General features: G+C 44.2%; 1 protein-coding gene across 2 annotated transcripts; it reads right to left on the bottom strand.

The window, feature by feature from the left end:
- Positions 1-1,018: 1,018 nt before the first annotated feature.
- On the bottom strand, positions 1,019-18,408 carry WNT5A (Wnt family member 5A). 2 transcript variants are annotated; one of them, XM_067544185.1, is made up of 5 exons: positions 17,971-18,408; positions 12,107-12,240; positions 10,835-11,100; positions 5,570-5,862; positions 1,019-3,878 (listed from the first exon to the last, which is right to left on the bottom strand). In XM_067544185.1, exons 1-5 carry the CDS (start codon positions 17,974-17,976, stop codon positions 3,420-3,422), a joined length of 1,158 nt encoding a protein of 385 aa, XP_067400286.1. In that variant the 5' UTR covers positions 17,977-18,408; the 3' UTR covers positions 1,019-3,419. The 2 variants fall into 2 exon arrangements, with proteins under 2 accessions (XP_067400286.1, XP_067400287.1); XM_067544186.1 differs by lacking the exon at positions 17,971-18,408 and adding an exon at positions 12,557-12,634.
- Between the last annotated feature and the right edge of the window lie 7,180 nt (positions 18,409-25,588).

Raw genomic sequence — 25,588 nt, forward strand, 5'->3', positions numbered from 1 at the left:
CAATCCAGTCCAAGAAATGCTGACTTTTCTAAATAGGGGCTGTGTTTTTGCAATAAAGAACACTGGTCAATATACAACTAAAGAAAAACTGAACCAGATGTGAGTAATAGGACCACAGAACTTTGCATTTGCCCAGAATCGCTATTTTAAAACACGCAGATGTTGGTCTACTGTTTTTGTGGGATAATACATTCTTGGCAGCCAAAAATGGGTTTCAGTATGTTAGAAGGTTATCCTGGAACTAAAAAAGGAGGGGGTGCTAATCTATCAAGCGCTCCGATGTAGCAAAGATTTCAGAGACACATTCAGGAAATTAGTTCAGAGCATGCTGGTCTCAGGACAGCACGCCTTTGCTTTTCACATTTGTTTCCCTTTGCTAGTTTACTTCCTTGCTTTTAAAATTTCATTGTGCTCTTTTAAAAAGGACACTTGATATCATCCTTATACATACTCCAGGACAAGTCTGGGCAGAATATTTGATTTTTAGTTGAAATCATAGAAAACCATCTTTTTAGACTAGAAATTTAGTCAGACAAAAATTTAAAAAAAAAACCAAGCTACAAGTCCCCTGTCCTACAAACGCTTAGTTCCATGTAAAGCCTTGATTCACACTAGTAGCTCAGTTAACACAAGTAGGGCTTCTCAGGTAAGAATCATTCACAGAATTATGGGATCAGGCCCCCATGACTCCAAAACTGCTAAAAAAACAAACAAACCCCCAAACACAAAGCTAAATGCATAATTGTTCAATAATTCAATTCCTCTGGCCATTTGTCAGCTGGGTTCCTAACCATCTACAGAATATTTTGTGGTGCACACAGTCATAAGTCTCCCCCCCCCACAAAAAAAGTTGTTACATCGGTAAGCCTGCTTCATATAGAAATAAAATTTCAAGTTGTACTTTGTGTGTTTGGCAAAGGGTCACTTCCTTGTTTTACCACGTAGTAAATTTTAAAAAGTCAACCTTTTTCACAGTTTTAACAAAGCCTCCTCTGAAAGATAATTAAAACCACTTCCCAACATACAACCAAAGTTTTATTTTTATAGTCTATCTTCCATTATGGCATAAAGCCTTTCAATTTTTTTTTAAACCAGTGAAATATACAAATCACGCAAGACAGAAATATGTACATTAAATGTACAGAACAAACAGAGGAAAGGACATAGAAGATTTACATAATATCTGAATGACAAGTAAAATATTTTACATTAAATAGTATTTTAATAGCTAGGATCATTGAACTCAGCTCTGCTCACAGACAACTCACTAAAGAAGAACAAGAGGTGAATCAGCAAATAAAAATGACTATGGTTTTTGTATAATAAAAACCAAAAGTGACATATTCAAGGAAGTAGTGCCTTTAAAAAAAACAACAACAACTTTAAGATACTTGGTTTGCAAACATCTGGAAGAGAGGGGTAAATATGTCCTTAATAAATTAAGAGCAATAAAGCATCATTTAAAAAGCTGATAAATGATCAAGATGAACAATGCTACAGCTTTTAGGCTTGTGAGAAGTTAAGGCTTTAGCATGACTAAGCTAAAATGGAGGATTTTATTTGTTTGGTTTTGAAGGACAATTTGTTTAATTTATGGGATGGAAATGATTTGGGGAGAGATTTCGGATCCAATGACAAAATACTAACTGTGTTCCTGTAAGTACACTGTATTGGGGGAAACACAAGAGATTGCTGTAGTAGGTACTGATTTCCATCTGAAAAAAATGAATAAAACTTAAAACAAACAAAGGGCCAAAATACAGCTTGTACTAGGGAATTTTAAGGTTTCTGTTTCAATGATAACCATAATGCCCTTGGCAGGAAAATGGGAGAGAAAAGCGGTCTCCAAACCAGTGTGAATTCAAGTGCATGATACCTCCTCTACCTATAGCCCAAGAAACCCCCTTAGGTTGAGAAAAGTCTCACTTCTTTGTGATTAAAGTATTCTTAAAACCTCTGTGTTATGACACCAAGAACGCTAGAATCAATACAAAAAAATTGTAAGTGATCTGTAAAAGGAAATGGGGAAATAATATGCTCTAAACTGATGAACTGCCTCTGTAACTTTAGCAGTTTGATAAAAATCACTGGTTGTACTGAAATATATATGTACAAAAAGCTTTGAAATATCAGACACCAATAGACCACAGTTTTCCCGTATATATGTAACTGCTCAAGTATAGTCTGAACAGTTTTAGTGTATACCTGCAGTATATTATCTAAAGCATGTGTACTGAAGACATCAGATGATAAATTGGGTATTGCTGCAATGTTTCATTGAACTAAAATAGCCACTTAACATCACTAAGACATGAAACTATTGTCTCCTCAAGTCAAAGCTTTCCCAAAATCCACAATAAACCAACCATCTCGAGAATTATTGATGGTGAATGATTAATTTCCTTGAATAAAATAAGAGGGATTATTTTCTAAGTTGCGTTTTGAAAGGTGGCCAGCTATCGTACTACTTCTTTTTTTAAGGCATTTTAAATTAAGGGAATTCTGTTTCCTAAAAGGCTTTCCAGAGAGTGGGAAAGGGAAACAGCTGCAGTGGTGCAATTTCTATTGGGTCAGACCAGAGCACACTGTTTGATGACATTCAGAAGTCACTTGCTCCTGATATCTTTATCAGTAAGGCATTGCTTCCTAAGATGGAATACTTACACATCATACACAATTATATGAAGAGCTGATGAACTGATAGGCCACATCCTGCTTTGATGTACACCTTCAGTGTCAATCAAGGCAGAATTTTTTTGGTCTTGCTAGCAACTGGAACCAAGACTGTTAAGTCCTGAATAGCACAGCTGAGCCCTTTAGAAATCTTATGTGCTTGTACCCTTTAATTGTCATATGTTTAAATTAGCACCTTGCAGTCATATAATTGACATCATGGTAGCTTTGTGCTGAACCTTCCTGTGGATGTACCAATCCTTCTTTTATGGACCCCTGGATGTAATGATCAGCTTTGTATACATCTGTCAGAAAACTTTTGGTCACTGAAGCTAAAATCATGCACAGGTTTTTGGGTTATTATGTCCATAAAGATCATTCTCAGATCCCAACCACATAACAAGAACTCTCTGCCTGCTGCACATGTACTATGTCCCATAGGACTAAGTTAGGATATGTTGGATTTTCCTTCAAACTACACTATTTCTTTTTTTAAAAGTCTTTTTTTTTGGGGGGTGGGGGGTGGGGGGGGTAAAATAAATATTTTCTCAGGTTCTCCCCCATTATTGCCCAAAATATAAACCACACACAGTCCTAAGATGGTGCAGAAAGGGTTCCAGTCACTTTTTTGAAACCTTTATAATAAAAAAGAAAATTCATTGGACTCTATAAATAAAGTGGAGATTGTCCTGGGAGTGGCACCCCCTGGTGGCAGGTGGAAGAAGCTCCTCCCACCTCATCACCCCCTATTTGCACACAAATTGGTCCACGATCTCTGTGCACTTCTTGCATTTCACATAGCAGCACCAGTGGAACTTGCAGTGGCAGCGCTCTGTCTGCACTGTTTTGAACTGGTCATAGCCCCGGCCACAGCACATGAGTTCACAGCCATCCATGCCCTCGGAGGTCTTATTGCAGAGGCGGCCCTGGGTGCCCAGGGAGCCGGTGCTCTCATTGCGCACGCAATAGTCGGGGCTAGGGTCAATGTAGACCAGGTCGTGGATGGTGGGTGTATTGAAGCGGCTGTTCACTTGCACCAGCTTGCCCCGGCTATTGAGTTTCATGGCAGCAGCGCTGTCGTATTTCTCCTTCAGGGCATCGCCCACCTTGCGGAAATCAGCCAGCTGCAGCCAACAGGTCTTCAGGCTGCAGGAGCCAGACACCCCATGACACTTACAGGCCACATCAGCCAAGTTATACACAGTCTACGGGAAAGAAAGGAGGAGGGGGGGAAACAAAAGGGTCAACGTGATTGTTACATAGCTTGCCCCTCAATCCCTTAACATCCCCATTACCTCTACACACATGGAAAGAGAGCCCCTAACTCCTTCTTCCTTTCCCTCCCCCACCAAAAGGAGAGAGCCCTCAACCCCTCTCTCACACACCACACACCCCCTAAGCATGCACACAAGTCCTCAGCAGAATCATTCATGTTGCATTCAGTTTTAGGAATGTGTCCTAAGCTGGGGAAAGGATTTTGCTGTTTCACTGAAAAATGTAAATAAGCCCTTCATTTTATTTTTACTCTCTTGACTGGTCTTAGTTTGAGGCTTGTACTAGAGAAAGAGTTAAGATTTCTCCTGTTACAGGCTATGCAGCAGCTGATTGTCTGCTCTTGGCTCAGCAGCACCCTCCCATCTAAAATATTGCTGTGTAAGAGGCACTTCATCCAGAAGAAACCCCCAAACACCTTTGGGTGGGGGACTGACCTACGCAGCAATATCCGGTTTATAAAGCTTTGGCAGTGAGATCTCAGTCATTTACCCTGTATAAATAGAAATAAGAGTCAGCGTTGACACTGCCCCAAAAATCCTGGGGTCTGACACGTTAGGTGGAGGCTGTATGCAACTTCCACCCAATATTTAAAGAGTTTCAGTGCTGCCAAATGGCAGTGAGGAGGCTGGGAAGGAAGGAAAAAAAAAACTGCTAGAGTATCCGTAGACCACTGTGAAAGTGTTATTTTTCTTCTTTCTAGGAGTAAATTGGCCTGTCTGTTGCTTACGGATGCCCTCCTCTCACATTTAAATACTATTAATTTTCAATTATCTTTCATCCCTTCTCACCTTGAAACACAAGAGTAACGTCTCTAGCCTACTATTTCTGGCACCATAGAAAATAGGAAAATAACGACTTTGGCTCTTTGAGTTCCCAGTGTTGTAAAGAAGTTTACAGCAATTCATTTAAGGCATTTTCATGATTAAAGAAGCCATAAAAACACGTTTCGCCACAGAAAGTGTTTTCTAATAATCAGCTTTTTACATCCTCAAAAGGCTATGTGTGGGGAGGGAATCATGTTATAACCCCACAAGAATATTCCACTCTAGGAAGTTTAGTGCTTCTCTCTTCCTTCCAAAGAGAACTGGATTGGTTGGAAATATAAACCAATACAACTCTATTCTGCAGAAAACTCACAGCAAACTGTATGGTTTTACTAGAAGAACATGGAGGAAGAGAAGATATGCTGAAGTCCCAATGATCCTATAGGGTAGGGAATGGAAAAATCAATGGCAGTAGTGTTACCACTCTGGGACACACATTTATGCATTTACACACACATTGCTGTAAGCAGCACACAGACGTGCCCTCTCCCTCCGCCCACTATCCTTCATACTTATGCCCACATTTTCCCTCTGTGTCTGAAGAGTGCCAAGTGTTAAAGGTTTTGATTTCCAAGCTCACCAGCAGATTTCATTGGGGACTAATTAAAAAGGCAAAGAAAATATTTCCTTGCAAAACCAACACATGCATGAGCTAAGCACCTTTAGGGAAAGTTATCCATGTCACTCTTCTTTATCTCACTCTCTCTCTCTCTCTCTCTCTCATTAATGAGGTGTGTCCCTTCCCAGGCAGGCTGGTTTGGGGAAGGGGAAGGAGATATTATCCCTCAGCCACTTACTCGTCTTCCAGCCTCGTTGTTATGCAGGTTCATCAAAATCCTAGCACTCTCGTACGAGCCTTTCTGATAAATTCTCTCACGTTCCCGAGCATCCACAAACTCCTTGGCGAAGCGGTAGCCATATTCAATGTTATCCCCACAGCCACCCCACAACCAGTCCCGGGGTAAATCTTTGGGCCTGGCAGCCCTGCTGCAACCGCAGGAGGAGAGCTCCCCCTCTCGGCAGGCACGGCTCATTGCATTAACCACCCCTGCAGCACTAACTGCATAAGTAAAGGCAGTCTCCCTGCTGCCTGCAAGGAAAGAGAAAACAAAGTGTTAAAGGCAAGCCTGAACATGTTCTATGACATTCAACACAGGGCATGGGAAAATGCTATAGGGACCCTTTGGAATTCACGGGATCCTTGAATGAAAGGTGCTTTAACCTAAGAGGTCTACAAAGAAACATTTTTACTCCTCACCTTCCTCCCAAAAGCAAACAAATCAATGACAAAGTGTAGGTTCAGTTATGAAGAGCAGACCCTGGATTCTCCTCTCACACTGGTTTTATACCAGTGAACATAGTGGAGCAACACTGGTACAACTGAGAGGAGAATCAGGCCTTAGGAATATGAACCCAAGTGTTTAGCAATGGGTTAGAATAATAATTGTATGTGGGGGTTAGAGAGTCTGGCTGCTTCCTGTCTTGTCTTTTTAAAAGAAGTCATATACAACTTTTAGACGTCTCTTTCTTAAATTATTACTGCTTGAACATGGATTTATCTACTTTACTCATTTGTTCCAATTTATTTAAAATTACATCATTTCACAAAGCCTGCTGGTGTCCAAAAAAAGTGCACACCAGAATTATACTTGTCAATACTCTGCCCTGCACATAAACTGGCCAGCAGCTTTGAAGGGGACTATTTTAAAATAAAGTTAAAATAGCCCACGGTCCACTAGTATCTAATAATCCAATGAATAGGAAGATTTCATACACTGCTAATCATTTCCACAAGTTGCAGGAAAGAGCGAGCCTGGGACAGGAACCTGTTGAAGGTTTTATCCAAGGACTGATTCCCTTACATTCAAGTTTTTCAACTTTCATTTTCAGATAAATAAGTTTCTTTCAAGGTGATGACAGAAAAAGCTCTTTATTCATATGGGCTTGTCACAGGATATCCTCACTGGAAGATAAATTCATTAACAGCTTCCTTGACAACACATTATCCAGATCCATTTTTACCTAGAGCCCAGCTACATCCATCTCCTTTCTCAGGAATGGCAAGAGTTCTATTTTACAACAAACGTCTTTCATTAAAGCAAGGCTAATATTATAGAGCCTTCTGGAAGTTTGCAGTTCTTCTTATCAGGATCATTGCATCATTATGGGCCTAATTCTGAAGTCTTTCTCCAGGAAAGACTCCCAAAATGACTGTTGGATCAGGCTAAAATATAATTTGAAGAGGAAAATCAACAAGGGTTTGCTATTGCTTTAACAGTTAGTTTTACTTCTATTCTTTACTCCAAAAATAGAGTTGGTCTATGTAAACCTCGATTTTACCAAGCATGTGGGTGAACATTTTTGTAAAAATCAGGGTTTTGTAAAACTGAATTTCAGATTTTGTCAGATATGGTTTTCGGATCAGAGTTCTTTGAGGCAGAGACTGTGTGTGCAGGGCCTACCATCAAAGGCCCACTCCTGATTGTGGAGCCTTTGGGCACCACTGTATATTATATACAGTACTTACAGTTAATCTGTATTTAACATTGATCTGACACTATGTTCAGAGCAGCTCTGTTAATTTAATAACTGCCACCTGTTGGAATAATTTGAGTAATGTATGTTCTTTAAATGAGAAAAAGTAGAAGTCAGATACAGGGGAAGACCACTTCTAAAACAACAGAATCAGAACCACCTCGCCCTCTCAGTATTAAGGGCCATTCCAGCAGATACTCACTCAGGAGTCTACTTGCAAGAGTAATGGGTTACTCCTAAGTATAAAGTTTTACAAAAGTAGACTCGGGGATTGTAATAATTTTGGCGTTATATATTTTTGATGTTGCATTTACCATAAATTAACTGAAGAAACCGCTTGGACGGATTTTAAAGCTAAATTCTGGATTGTACTGGAATGAACGTTTTGGATATATTCTGCAGTCCTTATTCAAGTTAATGGGACTTTTGCCTAGGTAAGGAATGCAGAAGTTTTCCCTTTGTCTCTGATATTTTTTCTGACAAATGTATGGTTAGCTCAGGTTTACACATATTAATTATCTTGTGTACTGCATAAAGTTACAAAACCCACGTTTTTCATCTAAGGTCTTTGAACATTTTTAAGGAATCCTGAAAGAAGAAAGGATGGGGTAGAAGGGTATGAAAAGGGTAATATGAAAGTGAGAGAAAATTATCCTTAACAGAGCAAGTTGCATGTATTCAACTCCATTTTTTAGTTTAAGTAAAATTTGACTAATCCACTGAAACTGATCTCAGGGCAGCAGTTTTAGATTGCACAACCATCATTAACCCAACACATTGCCTTATGTCTCATTGACCTTGGCAACATTATAGGGGTTACTTTTCCACATGGATGAATTGCTCTGGAATAGTTTTCCAGAGTATTTAGGCACAAACATGCTTTCCTCCAGCATTAAATATGTCTGTCTTTTCCCACTTTTCTTCAGCATCCCTCTCTACTGTGACCATAGCAAGAGAACACACAGTCTAAAATGTTTGAGTTCCTCTATGTCTTTCATACGTAACATAAAAACAGGACATTGTTCCACATACATATTATTGTTTAGAGAAGTGCCACAGAAAAATAAGTTTACAGAACAAAATCTATCTAAATCTGGGCATAAGATATAAAACATTCTCTTTGTCCCGTATTTCAAAACCATCAGTAGACATGATTAGACTGGACCTCTATCCCATGAAGATGTTGGAAGGATCCATTTACTTTGTTTTATTTTAATATTCCTTTCCTATGTTTAAAATACAGGTCCAAATACCCCATAGTTCTAAGCCTACTGAGAAGCTAAAGAACAGCACAATATATTGCATGTAGTAGAACTACAATAGTCTAATTAACAGATGATCAATGGAGAGGAAGCTATGGTTACAGAATAAAAGCCCTGTAAATTTAATGTTCAGTAAACCACAAGCTAAGTTTCTATATTCAATGCTTGGTTTATTTGTACAGCTTTAGATAACTTTGCCTGATAAATACTCTTTCTTCCAGAATTTATTATGCTATCAAGTCAGTGCTTCTCTAATAAGATTCCTCAGTGCAGAATTACTTACGTTTTAGTCATTAGCATAAATGAAAAAATCCTACAACACTATGCAGAGTCAGGATCCAGCTATGATCATCTCACACTGGTGAGAATAAGGAGTAATTCCACTGACAATCAAATTATATCAATGGAACACTGGTTTAAGTATAATCAGAATCAGACTCAGGACTACAGATTTTTTTCTCCTTCTCAAGAGGAACAGCAACTAATCATGTATATAACATCATAATGTGAAATAAAACTGACATGTTTCTTGTTTTTAAATACACTTTTCAGGATCTTTAAGCATTGGATAAACCAATTAATCCCACTTCTATCTCCAGTTACTATATGTTGTTTAATTACATGATAAATTGCTGCATAGATATTAATTAATGCAGTCATATAGTAGTGAAGAGGGCAAAGTTTCTCAGCTTGCAATAAACCCATGGGACCATATATGTCACATTCTGGAGGGTGTGCACCTTTCATACTGGAGACACTGGCAACATAAAAATTATAGGTCCAATCCTGCCACCTTAATTCACACCACTGAATCAGTTGAACTAATTGAGTAATAAGCATTCAAGGATGGGGCCAGAAATTTAAACATTTCTTTACTGGTTTTAGTAGTAACTTCCAGAAGATTAAAGCTGAAAAGTCTCAACATGGTTGCATTTGTTTTTCATGCTCAGCTTGGACAATGAGAAGTGAGTTTAGTTTTTAGATTCTCAATGCTGGAGTTGCAAAAAAAAAAAAAAAAAAAAAAGAGAGAGAGAGAGAGAGATGGGAATGTTTATTTGTTTAAATTAAACTGTTCCTCAGATATTTTTAAACTCTGACATTTTCTATTCATTTCAGATTTTATAAAAGCTTTATTTTTACAAAAATCTTAAGATTAGGGCCAAATGTAATTGACAGTATTCCTTCAAGCTTTGCAAGGGCAAAGCAATTTACAAATAAAGTTGCTTTTAATCTAATTTAAGCCAATCTTTTTTGAACAGGATAGGAAAAGCACTGGAACAAAGGATTTGATTTAGATCTCAAATTTAAAAACAACTGTGCACAAACTATGAGCTACAGCAATGTTGAAATTAAGTGCTGGTACAAATGCTGTACAAAACACAGAAGACAGAGAAGTGGATTCCTCTGGCTGGAGACTCAATAAATAGAGAAACAGACTGGAAATTGGGCCCAATCCTGTACTATTAAAGTAAGTGAGAATTTTGTAATAAACTTCAATAGGAACAGGATTGGGCCCCTAAATTATAAGAATTATTTGTACTATGTGGGTTGTGTAAAACAATTGAATTCCAAAGAGGGATTTAACAGATGAGAGGATGGGACTCAGCACACTGGGATAGGCAGATTCCTGTGCAACATCCTTTCATAACTGCTATGTTATCATATGTAATGTAAACTACAAGTACACTCACATACTTTGTCTTGATAAACCTGATTCTGGCTGGATTATAGAGCTGCTTAATTTCAGTTATAAATCCAACTGTCTTTAAAACATAGAAGGATTTTGCCACACCTGGCAGTAAATGAGATGGACTTGTTTATAAACACTATGGAAATTTTTAGTTAACTGCTACACTAAAGAAATGTATTACTCAACATAAGTGATTTTGAAACCCAGATACTTTTGCCATACACTAATATTTAATTAGTTTTAAATGTGCTGTTATTTTATTTCAGATTTTTTCCTTAAATTTAATGAGTATTTTAGTGCCACTTTTTCTTTCCTACTGCCCTCTTGTATTCAGATGCTTTTGGCCCCCCCCCCCCCCTTTTTTTTTTTTTTTTTTGGAGGGGAGGGGTGGATAGGAGGTAAGGAGGAAATCAATTTTGACTAAAAATAGTTTAATTTTTTGTCAGCTATGATGACACTAAATTATATATATTACACAAATTAAGAACTAGGCAAGAGCTTCTAATATAGAACATTAAGTAAGTATCACACACATTCTCAGGCAACTGTTTGATCAAAAAGTGTTTTCTTCCTACCTATCTGCATCACTCTGCCAAAAACAGAGTTGTTGTCCACAGTGCTGCAATTCCATCTTCTGTGTCTGAACTGATATTGGCATTCCTTAATGCCTGTCTTTGCTCCCTCTCCAATATACTGCATGTGGTCCTGATACAAGTGGCACAGTTTCTTCTGTCCTTGGGAAAGTCCTGCTAGTTGACTACATAGTGGCTGTGCTCCTATTATATATACCTCGGACATCTGAACAGGGTTCATAGGATTCATATGATTCATACCTAAAGACCTGCATAAAGAAAGAATTAGATAAACCTTGAGATGACAAATACAATGTTAATGTATAAATCTACCCACTCCTTCCTCTTGGTCACAAGAGCAAACCTTTTAAAAACAATGAAGATCAAACTCTTGTTTAAAGGCCGCGCAGAAGACAGTTGGTCACATGTATGGAATGATGGCAGCATACTTTAATGACCGTCTTTGCCCCATTTCAATGTACCTGGATGCCAGGATTCAAATTTCACTCCATCCCTACAAATTTCTGTGAGCATGGTAAACTTACAAGAAGTTCCAAGCAACTGCCTGGTCAGAGAAGTGCATAAAATAACAACAAAACAACTCCTAGCATATGACAATTTAGATTTTTCAGCCTCAACTTTCAGTCTGCACAATTATGAGAAAAAAAGGAAACCCTTAAGTACCAACAGTTAGATGCTGTTATAGTCAACTACTATTTCCTTCTAACTGATAGAGGAGATACAGAGGCATGTATAGACACTAAAAATTAGTCATGTTTTCCCAATTCTTAAAAGAGTTCCATATGTGCTTTCACATGATTAAAACAGGGCTTCTAGTCAGAAAGTGTTCAGCTGAGACAGCAAAGAAGAGGGTTTTTTTAAAAAATCCCAAAATAATAGAAACATAAAAAAAATCCAGATATTAAACAGAATTTTCATGTGGCTATTTAGAAAGTTGTTTGTTTGTTTGTTTTAAAATCTGTGTGGTGACTTCATGTAATTCAGTACTTTTCCTTACATTTGTTACTTCAGACCCTGAAGAATGAGCTTTTAACTGACCCATTTAGAATTTTAAAGTTTGCTACTTTAAAGCTGGTGAAAAAATATTCCCTATGAATTTAGTTATCCCAGAAACTGAGTCTTACTAAAATCTCCTGTTCATACAGCACTCTCCCCAGGAAGAGATTAACTATCTATGATTCAAATTATATAGATCAACCAAACAAAATTTAATACAATCTTTTAAATAAAATGAGTATATTTTAAGATACTTACCACCAAGAGCTGGCTTCTATTACAACTTGGGCAAAAGAGGAGAAAATGGTCAGAACCACTATGAGGTACTTGGAAGCCATTGCACTTCCAGTTGTCCCCAAAGCACCTCCTTCGACTAATATTCCAATGGATTTCTGGAGGAGAAAAAAAAAAGGAACAGACTGTTTCTCAGATCATTTTCAAGCATACAAATTTAAACAAGAGAGGTATCTCCTGGTCCTTTTTAAATTGACTCTTGATTGACCGCCCTTCTCTCAAGTGAGGTTTTTGGTGGCAAAATGCAGGCAGTTTCTAGTCAAAATTAATCCACCCACGCAACCTGACAAGGAAATGTTATTCACTGCGATTCTGCTCGCAGGTCTGCCCAGCGACTACAGACATGTCTCATTGCCGTTGACTCAAAGATCAGTGCCAAACCCAATCTCTTGGAAAAGTCTTAGTCTCACTCACACACTTCAACAGCAGCAAAAAAAAAAAAAAACTTATTCCACCTTCATTCTCGTAGAAGCAGTCTACAGAGCGCCCGGACACGGGAGAAGCAACAAGTGGAGCAGACATCAACGCAAAGTGAAGATGATGCATCAAATTGCGGGGGTGTTTTGGGAGGGGGGGGGGAGGCAGGGAGATTCAGCTGTTACATTAACTCCAAACTAACAATGGATGTTCCCCTCCCCCCACGCGCACACACAAATGACACCTTTATGGGCCATTTTGGGAGCTGCTTCCAGATGAGACCCGTCGAGGCAGATCTCGTTGGAGAAAACATCGCAAAGCTCATCCGTTGTCAGGCGATTCCTACTTCTCCTTCCTAGCTCAAAAATGACCTTAACCCGAAGGGGGCAGCGTGTGATTCCGATTCTCCTCGTTCGGGAGACAGACATTTGAGTCCCTTCAGGGATCCCCAATCTGATTGTGACCGGGGGAGGGAGGGGGAAGGAGAGATAAGAAAGCCACCAGGGCAGCCCGGGATAAGCTCTCAGCATGTCGGTGTGTGGGGCTCTCCCGCTTGATTTCACCATCCGGGGGGAACAGGATCGCGTTGCTCCGTCACTACGAGTAGGGCGCATGGGAGCTGGAGGTTGGATTTGCTGCTTCTGCCAGGAGGCGAAGCGTTTATGGGTCGGGATCGTGTCCTCCACCCGGCTGCCCCGCGCGCCCCAGCCCAGCTTCGCCGGTGCCCCGGGACTGCGGGCTGGGGAAGTGACCGCAAGGCGCTTCGGCGGGGGAGGTGGCATCGGCGCGGCAGGGCAGCTCCCTCCGGGCAGAGCCTGCAGATCCTTCCCCGGGGCAGAGGGAGCGCGCAGAGCTGGGAGACAGGTTGGACAGACAGACAGGTAGCAGCGCGGGGAGGGGAGCGCGTCAAGGAAGCGCAGTGGACTCCGGAGCGCGCTCGGGCGACTGACAGGACGCCCCGCAAGGAGCCAGCGACCCACTCCGGGGGAGAGGCCGATAGGGGAGCCCCCGTCCGCCAGCGTTGACACCGGGGTCCCGAACTCCCGGGGGAGTTGGGCAGCTAGTGGAGCGTGGGAACAGTTTGATTCATTGAAAGGGGGGGGGGAGGGAATATCTCGGGGTGGGGCTAGGGGCTGCCCGGCGCGGAGCTCCTGTAGTGCCAGGGGGCTGGAGGGGGGTCCCGGGGCAGCCTGGGAAAGAGCCTTCTCCTCCCGTGGGGCAGGACCCAGTCCCTTCTCCCCTGGGTGCGGCTGAGTGGACGGGGGTGGCAGGACACTGCGCGCATTTGGAGCCCGCGGGTGCAGAAGCCGCGCGCTAGCCGCGCCCGGCGCAGAGAACCGCTCCTGTTCCTGGCGCAGGAGAGGCGAAGGAAGCCGGCCGCTTCCCCGCGCTCGGCGCAGGCCGATTTCCGATTGGAGTCGCCGGGAGAGGCCCTGCTCCGGATAGGTATTATTAGTCTGGGGCCTAATTGCTATTAAACACTCCCAGCTGCCTAATAGAGGGTTTAAAGTTTTCAGCATGAACTCGAGGGGGAACGCAGGGGCGAGCCTGCTGCCCACAGACGACGGGAATGTCTTTGTTACAAGGAAAAACCTAAGCGATTCCCTACAGGAGGAAGGGAGGCGAATCGTCTTGTCAGGCACCGGGATCGGTGGGGATCAGAGCCCCAGACGGCTGCTTGCCCAGCGTGACAGGGAAAAGGCAGGACTCCCCTCCCGGCTTTAAACACGTCCTTTTTGCCGGAGCTTTTCAAGTGGCTGTATCCAGTTTTTCCTACCTGGCGCGCGGGGGCTGAACTAATCCCGACTGACAAAGGGGCATCGCTCTTTAAATCCATAAACCCAGCCCGGGGTTTTGGTTTTGTGTTTAAATAAACTCTCCTTCCAGGAGCGCAGCCACGGCTCGGCCTTTACAAGGTTTCAAGGGAGAGCGGCCAATGCGCGCAGCAGAAAAGCCACGGGGAAACGGAAATGTAGCAGCAGAAAGTGGAGTGAGTTATTGCATCCCGCTGTCTCTGCCGGCGCATAAACAGCCATGCCAATTCATAAGTCACACACGTCCAGCAAACAGGTTACTCGAGCGGGTTTTTCATTCGAAACACAGGACTTTTAAGGAGTTGGTAAAGAGAGTGTGTGTATATATATATATATATTTAAAGGCAGTTCAACACTGGGGGGCTCCCTATTCATTCTCAAAAACGTTAGCAGGGAATGAAAGGTGTCCTGAATTCTTCCTGATTTGGGGGGCGGGGGCGTTTGGGGGGAGAGAAGAACTGTCATAGCGACACACAGGAAACGTCGGAGAACAGGAAAGTTGGCCGGACATTCCCGGGGTTCAAGCGGCGCGGACAGCTGAAATGAGTGTACGGACCCAGGCACACGGCCACACGCTCCCCGGCGCTGGGGCTGGGGGACTAGCACTAGGGCCCTTCGAGCCTCTTGCTGGGTGTAAATGGTTCCCCCTTCACGTTGCACACCGGGCAAGTCCCCCCGGGGCGCGGAAGGCTGCGGCTTTAAACATACGACGAAGAAACTAATGTCCGTTTAGAAGTCGGAGCGGTCTCTCCTCGGTGACAAGAATTAAATCCGAGGAAACTAACCTTCATGTGTGTATAAAGTGACAGTTCGCTGAAGGCACCGTAATTATTCACGTCAAAGGTACTTTTTAGCAGCAGTGTAGGAAATCCTAAAGAGATTTAGGCGCCGACTTCACAAGGCGGGCAGTGCTCAATGACAAGGACTCAAGGAAGAGGGAGTTGGAAGAGTTTGGCTGGTTGAGTGCACCAAGGGGACACGAAGTGAAGCCTAATTAACTGATCGCCTCACACTGCCAGCAAACCAGTTAAGTCTCTCTGCGGCTCAGTCACTAGCCACTTGTCTCAGTTCGCAGCGCAGGTGGGAACCGCTCGGCTGCGTATTTCATGGCGGGGTAGACATGACTCTGGGCAGGACGATGCGGGCGGCTAGAAGAGGATTCAGCCCGTGCAACCGAACTCGGTTTCGGTTCCTAGGCTCCAGTCCCTGCCAATGACACGATCCGGAGCGACTCGGCAGCAGGGAGATTTTCGTGTCTCCACTGCAAATCGTGAACCAGTCAGCCGGTTCGTGGAGGCAATAGCCCTGGCTCCCCGGAGCCAGCAAGAGCAGCTGGTCCTCCGGCGTATAACGGGCCGGCCCTCGCCCTAGGGCACCGAGTCAGTGCGCCCCGAGAGAAGCGCGGTGGGGAGCAGGGCCACGCCGGAGACGGCTGGTCTCCGAAGCGACGGGAGCTCGGAAAGGCGTTACGATCAACCTCCCGAAAAGCCGGGAAAATCCCAACGAGTAAACATCACGGGCAGGGTCAAGCCGCGATTAGCTAGCAGCTCCCCCGTCCTGGAGCCGGTCTCACTCCGCTGTGCGTGTCTAACAGCGCCGGACGGCCCTGGCTGGACGCAGCACCCGCGTTAGGGGCCGAGGTGCGCGTTTAACGCTGGGTTTCCCCAGTCAGAGAGCGGGGAGGGGGTGCAAAAGGCAGGGGAGAGCGCTGGAAACAGGTTCTTAGACTCCGGCCTCAAACCGCCTCTGGCCCGCGCTCCAGCTGCGCGGCTGGGGAATGCATCGCAGCGGGCCGCTTGGAGCCCATCTTCATCCGCACGCGGGGAACGCCGTCGGAACAGGGGAATCGGGGGGCGGGGGGTTTCCTTAGGCGGAGTGGAGTGGGAGCGGGCCTCGCCTGGGCCGGGCGGCACCCTGTCGGGGAGTCATACAGCCCTTCTCCCAACAGGGGGCAGCCTCAGCCGCCAGAACCGCCCCCTGGTTCGGTGCGGAGCTCCCTCCCCAACCTTTCGTGTTTATTTTAACCATTAATTGGGCCTCCCCTCCGAGAAGCCAGCCAAAGGAAGAGAGAGGAGACACCTGCGAGCTGTGAAGTTACCGATCGGTCTCCGCGGCTGCCGCCACGTTCGGCAGCAGCAGCAGCTCGGTTCCAGCTGCCAGCAGCAAACCGCTGGAACCAGGCGCCGACCGGCCCCCAAGTCTCACACCGTTCTCACTGTGCAAGGCGCTTGTTGGGCCGGCGGGGAGGGAGGAGGGTAATGCACCAAGTGCTATGCTCTTGGGTAAGATGAAAATGGGCTCTTTTACAGATACAGCAGCCCTGGAATCGCCGGTGATCCTGTTTTGGGTTGGGGTTGGGGTTTTTTTTTTTTTTTTTGGTTGTTTTTTTTAAACACAGGGTGTCTGGAAAGCCTGTTCAGGCATCTGGTTTTATGGCAGCTTTTATGTCATAGCCCTGCCTTCGGTAAGTAGGCACCCTGAGCCATTCGGCGCGGCTGGGTTGTAAAATGCAGAAACGATTGCTGTATACTGATTTGCTCTGGAGTTTCAAAGGAAACGATTTACAAAAGCGAAGCCACCTCTTTTCCCTCCAGTGGTTTTAAATAAAAAAGAGGGGTACGGGGGGGGGCTATATGTCTTGCAACTTTGTAGAGGGTTCAAGTTTATAGAAAAAGCCACTGACTCTGATTCAAACACCAATGGATATAGTTAATTCATGGAGAAGAGGGAGGGGGATTTTTTCCCCCTAGTTTTTTTGTTAAAGTACACTCTAGTACTTTACACTGAGAGTTGAATGAACTTAGAAAATATTCGTTTCTCAGCGAAACTGAACTTTCCGTGACCCTCCGAGTGTAACTAATTTAGCATACAATTGACAATTAAAAACAAACAAACTAACTAACTAACAGACTTTCCAACATGGAGTCCTCGGAGCATCAAAGGGGCCCCGAAAAACCTCGTCCCTCCATTGCAGACCCCAGCAGAATCCTTTACAGATGCAAAGGGAGAGTCTCTCCCAAATTTCGAGTAAAATTAAAAAGGAGAAGGGGGAAAAAAGCCAGGTTCTAAACTGGCCTGGAGCCAGGTTTCCTTAAAGGTACAGGCCTCCATTACTGCCTGCTCCCAACTCCACCCTCGCTAGCCTCCCCAGAAACGAAGTTCGGAAAGACGTCTGTCCAACTTTGACGACTGGTTGGTGCAAGAAAGATGCACAGCGACGGCGAGCGGACTCAGAACCAGCGTCTTAAAAACTCTTCGCCTTCTTACTTCAAAAGAGGCTTGTTCCCGATGGGCAAGGGCGGGGGCGGGGGGCGCAATTTGGGCCGCCAGAACTGGGGTGTTTGAGACCCACGAGTCTCCAGTAGGACTAGAAGGGAGAGAAAAAGTCCGGAATTGGGGGGAGGGGAAAGAGGGTCTCCAAAGCTGTCCAAAGGGGGGGGGCCGGGCTGGGGGGGGGAGATTCCCCTACATCTCACCACATTCAGTTGCGCGCTGGTCAAAGGTATGCAGAAATCCATGTACATTCTCCACACACACACACACACAAGCGAGCTCAGCGTATTCACAAGCAGCCCCTCGCCCCAGCCTAGCACTCACCTCCATTGCAGGGGGAATCGGCGAAGGAGAGCCGCCAAGTAATCCAAACGGGGCAAGGGGAGACAGGGAGAGGAGGCGAGAGTAAATCCGGGCTCGCGGGAGCTATGCGGTATCCTCCAAAGCTGCGGGCGGCGGCGGCGGCGGCTGCCAGGGGCCAGGAAGGGAGCGAGCCCCGGCGAGGGGGAGCGCTGGGGCCCGCAGAGCTGACAAGGGGCAGACGCAGATCTCTGTCCGGCGCGGGCGCTCCGAGGGTGGAGCGGAGCGGAGCGGGGCAGCGGGGCAGGCTCCTTTCCAAGGTCCATCAGCACTCGCCGTAATTAGGGCTTTCCAGCGAAACACGCGCGCGCGCGGCGCCCGTGGGCGTGATCGTGCGGCAACACTCGGGAAACAAATAAAAACCTTCACGAGCTGCAGCGAAGAAGCGCCCCGGGCTACGATCCTTTCCAGCCCAGCCCAGGTGGTGCGGTGCGGTGCGGTGCGGTGCGGTACTGTGCGGTGCGGTGCAGCCCAGCCGCCGCCGCCGGAGCGGGGCTCGCCGCTCCCTCCCCAGCCCCCGAGGAGCTGGCTTCCTAGCTGGCTGCTCCGTGCGAAGGAATCCCCCCGCTCTCCTAGAGGCTGGGCGCCGCGCAGCTGGGTGGCCGGGGCTGCAGAACTAGCCGCAGGCTGCGTCCCTCCATTTTAAACGGAGGGGGGAAGCCAGACTTTACTCTTCTGCACAACTGGCGCGGGGCGGGGTGGGGGTGGGGGAGAAGATGCGCGTCTTAGAGGGGGCGGCTTTTCCTGCAGACCGAACGGGGACTAGGGCAAGAGGAGACGGGGGGAGGGAGAAGGTCCCAGGCTTCAGGGGCTGTAACTCTCCCAATCCATGGCAGGGCAGAGCCCCCAGCCCCGGGCACCAGTCACACACAGGCGGCACCCGCAGCAGTGGGGCAAAGCGCTGGAGCTGCCGAAGCGTTTCCTTCCTGCGCCTCTCGGCTCTGTCCCCGGCCGCCGCGCGCCGCAGAGAGGCCGCTCGCTCGCTCCCCCCCACCCCCTCCCCTAGGTCTCTATCGCTCTCGGCTCCTCTCTTCGCCCGCCTCTTAACAGTGCACGGAAAAGTTAAGCGGCCGAAAAACTTTAGGAGGTGCGCATGCGCCTTGGGCCGACCTATGGCAAAGCAGATTGGGTTTTAAAGCTGTACCGCAGCCCGCACCCCGACACAAACCTCTGCAATACAGCGATGCGCCGCGGGGACCCCCTTCACACTAGCCTCCGTCAGTGACACCCTTCACAGGCGAGGAGACGCACTCCTCCCGGTCATTTGCTCCCGGCCGTAGCCAGAGCCTCATTCATGAATGCTGGCAACCTACCCTGAAACTCGAAGCAGAGCAGCTTCCCATAGTCTCACTCGGGGAGCCGGGCAGAGGAGACGTTGTGTGTGATTAAAACCTGTCTACATACCCGGCCCATCAAAGGAAACCCAGAATCAGTGAGACGTGCTTATAGGGGATAGAGACACAAATGCACGAAATATAGAATAGATACATATATTATATGGAGTATAATATCATTGTATATATCATTCACCATGTTCCCATTAGCCCCCTACATAAATACATACGCTATATATCACACGTGAGAAAGCTCTGCGTGCGTGTATACACACATACATACATATATTTATATAGATAATACAGTTCATGTTTCTTGATGAATTTCTCATGTGACAAGTTATTTCTTGCATGCACAAAGTTGTGGATGTGGCTCCAGGTACACTTGGAAAATGCTGAATGACTAAACAGGTTTGATTATTTGATTCCCCTCTTCTCCAGTGTTTATTTCCGCTGTAAATTTGGCAGGTTGTTGTCAAAACTGTTTGGCTTTCATTAGGTCCTGCGTTATTTAACCTAAAGTCGAGGAGGGTTTCCTGAAACCTTTGTACTTCACAATGGTTCCTCCACTCTGCAATCCTCAGCCAACGATTTTATTGCGTTTCTCGCATCTCACATGCACCCAAGTGCAGGAAGTAGCAGCATTCCCTGACTCATTTCATAACTCCGTATTATTTCCCTTTTATTCCTCTGTAACTGCAGGTCCACAGGGGGGGGAAGTCACATTATCAAAGCAGCGCTGAGAAATCCAAACAGTGCCGAGAAAGCAGCCCCCAATATCAATAAATGCATTCACTCTTTCCAAGTCATTTCTGTGCAAATAAAATCCCTTCGGGAGTCCAACGGGGGAAACAAACATCTCAGCTGGTGTGATTCCACTGCTGCTTGTACACACACTGTCAGGAGCAGAGAGAGACACACACACACACACACACACAAACACACACACGGCTATGCCCCCAGGGAAGTACACCTATCCTATGCTCTTTGACAAGAGAGTTTTCTTTAGCATAGTTTAACAGCCTAAACAATGCAAACCCCTCGCATGAAGACAAGAAAGTAATGGCTGGTCTGGGGGTACTTTTTGTACCAGGTCACAGTGCAAATATGGCAACGCTTTTTTGTTCCTTTTCTTCTCGGTTATTAACCACTTTTGTAAACGGTTTTTACAGTCCTTTCAAAACCTTTATGGCTCTTGGTTAGCTGCTTCTGTTGAAACCAGACATGCTATACAGGATCAAAGTAGTTCGTAAAGCCCATTTATTCCATACGTACTTTGGAAGATAAGGGCGAGGGGAAAGGGAAGATTTGTTTTGTAAACTTGCTGAATCTCTTCGGTCAATTTTTGGAACCAAACTCTGAGACCGCAAGTACTAGAGACGGCAATGAGAAGGTCAGGATGCTGTCAGTCGGGCACGTCACCACGGATGCATGTGTAATGTACAGAATCGTGCCAAAGCTCATTCTGAGAGATGAAAGTTTATAGAAAGGCCTTATTTGCACTTGCCACTGACTGAATGATCAAACGCACACTGTGTAAAACAAGACTGTAAAAAATCACAGATCCTTTACTCCGATAGATTTAGGTTTAAGGGACAATAAAGTACTTCAGATTACTACTAACTACCTTGAATCTTATCTAAGCACCTGAAGCAGAGAGGGGTCTGTTATCAACACAGTTTATTGTTCTTCTTGTTAGCTGTTCCTGTTATTTAGCAAACCTCTCTGGTTTTAGGTAGATCTTCAAAACCTTTGGTGGATATGTAATCAGTTATTTGCAAGGATAGTCCCTGATAATGAATATCTGACAGAAAAGTGAGGAGTTCAAAGAGTTCATCCGGCACAGCAGATCGTGTCTCTCTCCAAGTTACCTCCTTCTTTTAGCAATAACAAAGGAATAAACCTCAAGAAATGAAGCAAAGAAAGCCACATCCCCACCCGGGATATGCGATTAAGTACGATCCCTTAAATGGATTCAGTCCATAACGAGTTGGACCTCAGCGTCAAACGCAATGAAATAACAGCTTTTTTTAAAAAGATCAAATTTTTGTTGAGGCACTTATTTCTCTTTCAAACACACCGTGTAACACGCACGCACACACACACACACACTCACACCAGTGTAGGCACAGTGTACATCCATACCTGGATTTTTATACTATTTAATGAAACTCTTCCATGTATAGTCTATGGGAAATAAATTAATCTTCCCAATTTGAGCTTTCCTTCCTCCACCAGAAACTCTGATGAGGAATTTATAAATTAGATGGCTCACCAAACTTCCAATTCCAGGCGGGGGAGAAAATAAGGGGCTTGTTCGTTCCTTTTAGGAAGACCAACCTTAGTTTTATGCCTAGTAAATAATATTTTATTGCCTTTGGTTTACTGTGGCATTTCAATTATCCCCTTCAGGAGTCTGCAAACTGCTTGGGTTAAAGGTCATTTCTCAAATCACTAGAATTAGTGAAGAATAGCAGAAAACTGTAAAAGGGGGAGGGGGCTGGGCAGTCAAACAAGCAGGATCGCCTGAAATAAACTAATAAAGAGCCTCAAGCTCTCACGTTTGTATTTCAGTGTGATGTTTAGCATCATGTAATTGAATAATGTCATCGGACAGGACGATCAATAGAGAAAGGCAAGCAGGCGGACGTATTAGCAGCAGTTTGGCAATAAGCAAAGCAAACACTGAATCAGTTTCGTTGCTGGAATTCTTGGCGGGGCTGGAGTGGGGGGGGGGGTGTTAAAATCATATTTTCTGAACAGGGAATTTATAAATCACGGGCAAGTTTTCAAGTCCCGGAGCATAAAAGTGGAAATAAGAGGCAGCAAGCCAAACATCCTGCAAGTCTTTAAGAATTTTAATTTCTTCTCGCTATTTAAACCAGCTGGGCGAGGCAAAGGGGTGGGGGGGGGGGGGAGAGAGAGAGAGAAGTATCAACAACATTACAGCCACTTATCCTTCCCAAGCTTTTGTTTTCCAGTTTTAGTGGCAGCAGAGATCTTCAGCTACTAGAGCCTCACTCCTGTCTGTTTTACTGCTAACGATTAAAGAGTTTTCGTCAGAAAAAAATGCTAATGATCATTTATATTAAGAGAAAAACTGTGGCTAAATATCCCAATAGGAGAGTCGGACACAGAAGTTACTGCTTTTTTCAGCGCTTTAGCTCTTCTTAGAGCTGCTTTAGATCTTGTAATATGATTAAATATTTTTAACATGGAAAACACCTTTCTAATCTTACAGATACACTTCCATAGTTAATTGCACAGTGTAGTTCATGTTAGATACTCGATACATTCGTGTGTTCATTTCAACATGAAACTCCATGTGATTTATATCCTGACACCTTGGCCCGTGGCCATACACCAAAAGCAAGATCCATTCAGAGGTCGATAGAGACATCTCTCCTCCATCTATCTACAAACTGTTTGGGAAATAGGTAGCTATTTTCTAGAAAAGGAGGCACGACTTTGTAAATTGCTCACTTAATCAGAGCGCTTGAATATATGTTATTAACCTACATTGCATATGATTTTAACGTGTGGATGTGTAATCACACAGGTCTCATCCTTACATATGTGCTTAACTTTTACTGCCCTGAGAACCCCCAGGTGCATACATGTTTGCAGGATCAGGGCTATACCCGATAATGGGAATGTACATGCGATAAAAAAAAAATTCATGTTCATTTGAACATTTACCTGCACTCTGAGGAGGCAGTGCGGCCAAATAGCTAGATCACTGAACTGCAGTTCAGGAGAAACCTTGGTTCTAGTCCCAGCCTTGACACTGGCTTGCTAGCTGACCTTGGGCAAATTAATTTCCCTCTCTGTGCCTCAGTTTCCCCGTCTGCAAAATGGGGTTAATGATACTGATCTCCTTTGTAAAGTACTTTGGGATCTACTGACGCCCACTACTCCATATGCCCAGGGATTATTTCGAACATTCCAAACTCCTTATCACTTTCAAATAGCTGCAATTAGAAAAGGGGGAGGGTGGGGAAAATCTCTCCAACAATTCCCATGCCCCAAAATATGGAATTCCTCTCTTCTACAGATCACCCATCTCTCCCCCACCCCCTACTAAAGCTGAAAACTTGCCTTGCCAGTTCTCATGATTTTATCTCAAGTTTTGCAATTATTGGGGTTTGTCTTAAAGCTTCAGTTGCTGGACAAGAAATTGCATGAGAACCTCAGCTTTCATTTTAAAAAAAAGTTTCTAGTCCTCACAGCTGCAGACATAACTTCAAAAATGAAAAGCAAATGCATGCTAAAACTTCAGACACTAGAAGGCAAAGAAAGAGAATCCAACATGTATTATAAGGTAATCTAATATATTTAAAGACAATCTCCTGATTTTTAACCCAATCTCATGGTTTTTGGGAAGGGGGGTAGGGACTTGAGTCATGATTTTTGACCGTCTGGGATTGGCAATACTGGGTACAGAAGGGGAAATATTGAGTCCTGGGTTAGAGACAGATTTATATCTTATTTATATTTATTATAGTAATAAGGTCACACAATTACTCAGTTTTGGTATGTGCACATATTAATGGACTTGTTAAATGTATAGTAATATTTTAAATGTGTGTGTGTGTTGAATTAACTCACTTCTTGTATTAGGTCTGAGCTGTATAAACAGAATGCACAGGACCTAATCCTATGAGGTGGATGTGAACAGCTGAACTGTAGCATCTGCTGGTCAGTGGAAAGATGTGCAAAAGTGGCTTAAAGCTCAATTTTTATTCCACAGGGGAAATGAACACAAGCCAGAATAGGGAAAGGACACATTAAATAATAGTTAGATAAAATAGATGTATTCCAGTCAAGAGGGCTGATAAATTCATCCTAGGGTACTTAAGGAACTAGCTGAAGCAATCTTGGAACCATTAACAATTATCTTCATGAACTCATAGAGGATGAGTGAGATCCCAGACAACTGGAGAAGGGAAATGTAGTATCTATCTTTAAAAAGAGGAACAAAGAGGAGCTGGGAATTATTGACCAGTCAGTCTAACTTTGATGCCTTGGAAAGACACTGAAACACATTATTAAACCATCAGGTTGTAAGCACCTGGAGGATAATAGGGTTATCAGGAATAACCAGCATGGATTTGCTAAGAACAAGTTATGCCAAACCAACCTAATTTCCTTCTTTGACGGGGTTACTGGTCTAGTGGATGGCGGGAAGTGGTAGATGTGATATATCCTGATTTTAGTAAATCTTTTGACACAATCCCACATGACATTCTCATAAGCAAACTAGGGAAATGTGGGCTAGATGGAATTATAAGGGAAAGGGGGTGCATCACAGGCTGAAAGTTCATACCCAAAGAGTAGTTATCGCTGTCAAAGTGGATCCCACAGGGGTCAGTCTTGGATCCAGTTCTATTCAACATTTTCATTAATGATTTCGATAATGGAGTAGAGCATATGTTTATAAAATTTGCAGATGACACCAACCTATGAGGGGTTGCAAGCAGTTTGGAGGACAGCATTAGAATTCAAAACAACCAGAATTGGTCTGAATTCAACAACATGAAATTCAATGAGGACAAATACAAAGTAAAGTACTGCACTTAGGAAGGAAAAATCAAATGCACAAATACAAAATAGGGAATAACTCGCTAGATGGTAGTACTGCTGAAAAAGATCTGTGGATTATAGAGGATCACAAATTGAATCCGAGCCAACAATGTGATGCAGTTGTGAAAAAGTCTACTATAATTCTGGGGTGGTATTAACAGGAGGACTATCAGAGGTAAGAATTGGGAAGTTCCCACTCTACTCTACACTGGTGAGGCCTCAGCTGAAGTAGTGTGTCCAGTTCTGGGTGCCACAATTTAGGAAAGATGTGGACAAATTGGAGAGAGGCCAGAGGAGAGCAACAAAAATGGTAAAAGTTTTAGAAAAACTGACCTATGTGAAAAGGTTAAAAAACTGGTCATGTTTAGTCTTGAGAAAAGATGACTGAAAGGGGACACTGAAAGAAGCTTTCCGTTATGCGAAGAACTGTTATAAAGGGGATGGTGATCAATTGTTCTCTGTGTCCACTGAAGGCAGGGCAAGAAGGAATGGACTTAATCTACAGCAAGGGAGATTTATGTTAAATATTAGGAAAACTTTCTTACTATAAGAATAGCTTAGCTCTGGAATAGGCTTCCAAGACAGGGTGTAAAGTTCCAGAGGGGTAACTGTGTTAGTCTGTATACAGCAAAAACAACGAGAGTTCTGGGTGTGGACAGGGTGTG

This window comes from Emydura macquarii, unplaced genomic scaffold, assembly GCF_026122565.2.
Source record: "Emydura macquarii macquarii isolate MOO-44397 ecotype Brisbane River unplaced genomic scaffold, CSIRO-AGI_Emac_v2 contig_968, whole genome shotgun sequence".
NCBI classification, from domain to species: Eukaryota; Metazoa; Chordata; order Testudines; family Chelidae; genus Emydura; species Emydura macquarii.

Excerpts from the sequence above, each read along its gene's own strand:
- WNT5A (XM_067544185.1), bottom strand. Across the intron at positions 5,863-10,834 it reads TGGCAGAGTGATGCAGATAG|GCAGCAGGGAGACTGCCTTT; the intron begins GTAGGAAGAAAA and ends CTTTCCTTGCAG. Across the intron at positions 3,879-5,569 it reads ACAACGAGGCTGGAAGACGA|ACTGTGTATAACTTGGCTGA; the intron begins GTAAGTGGCTGA and ends TCTTTCCCGTAG.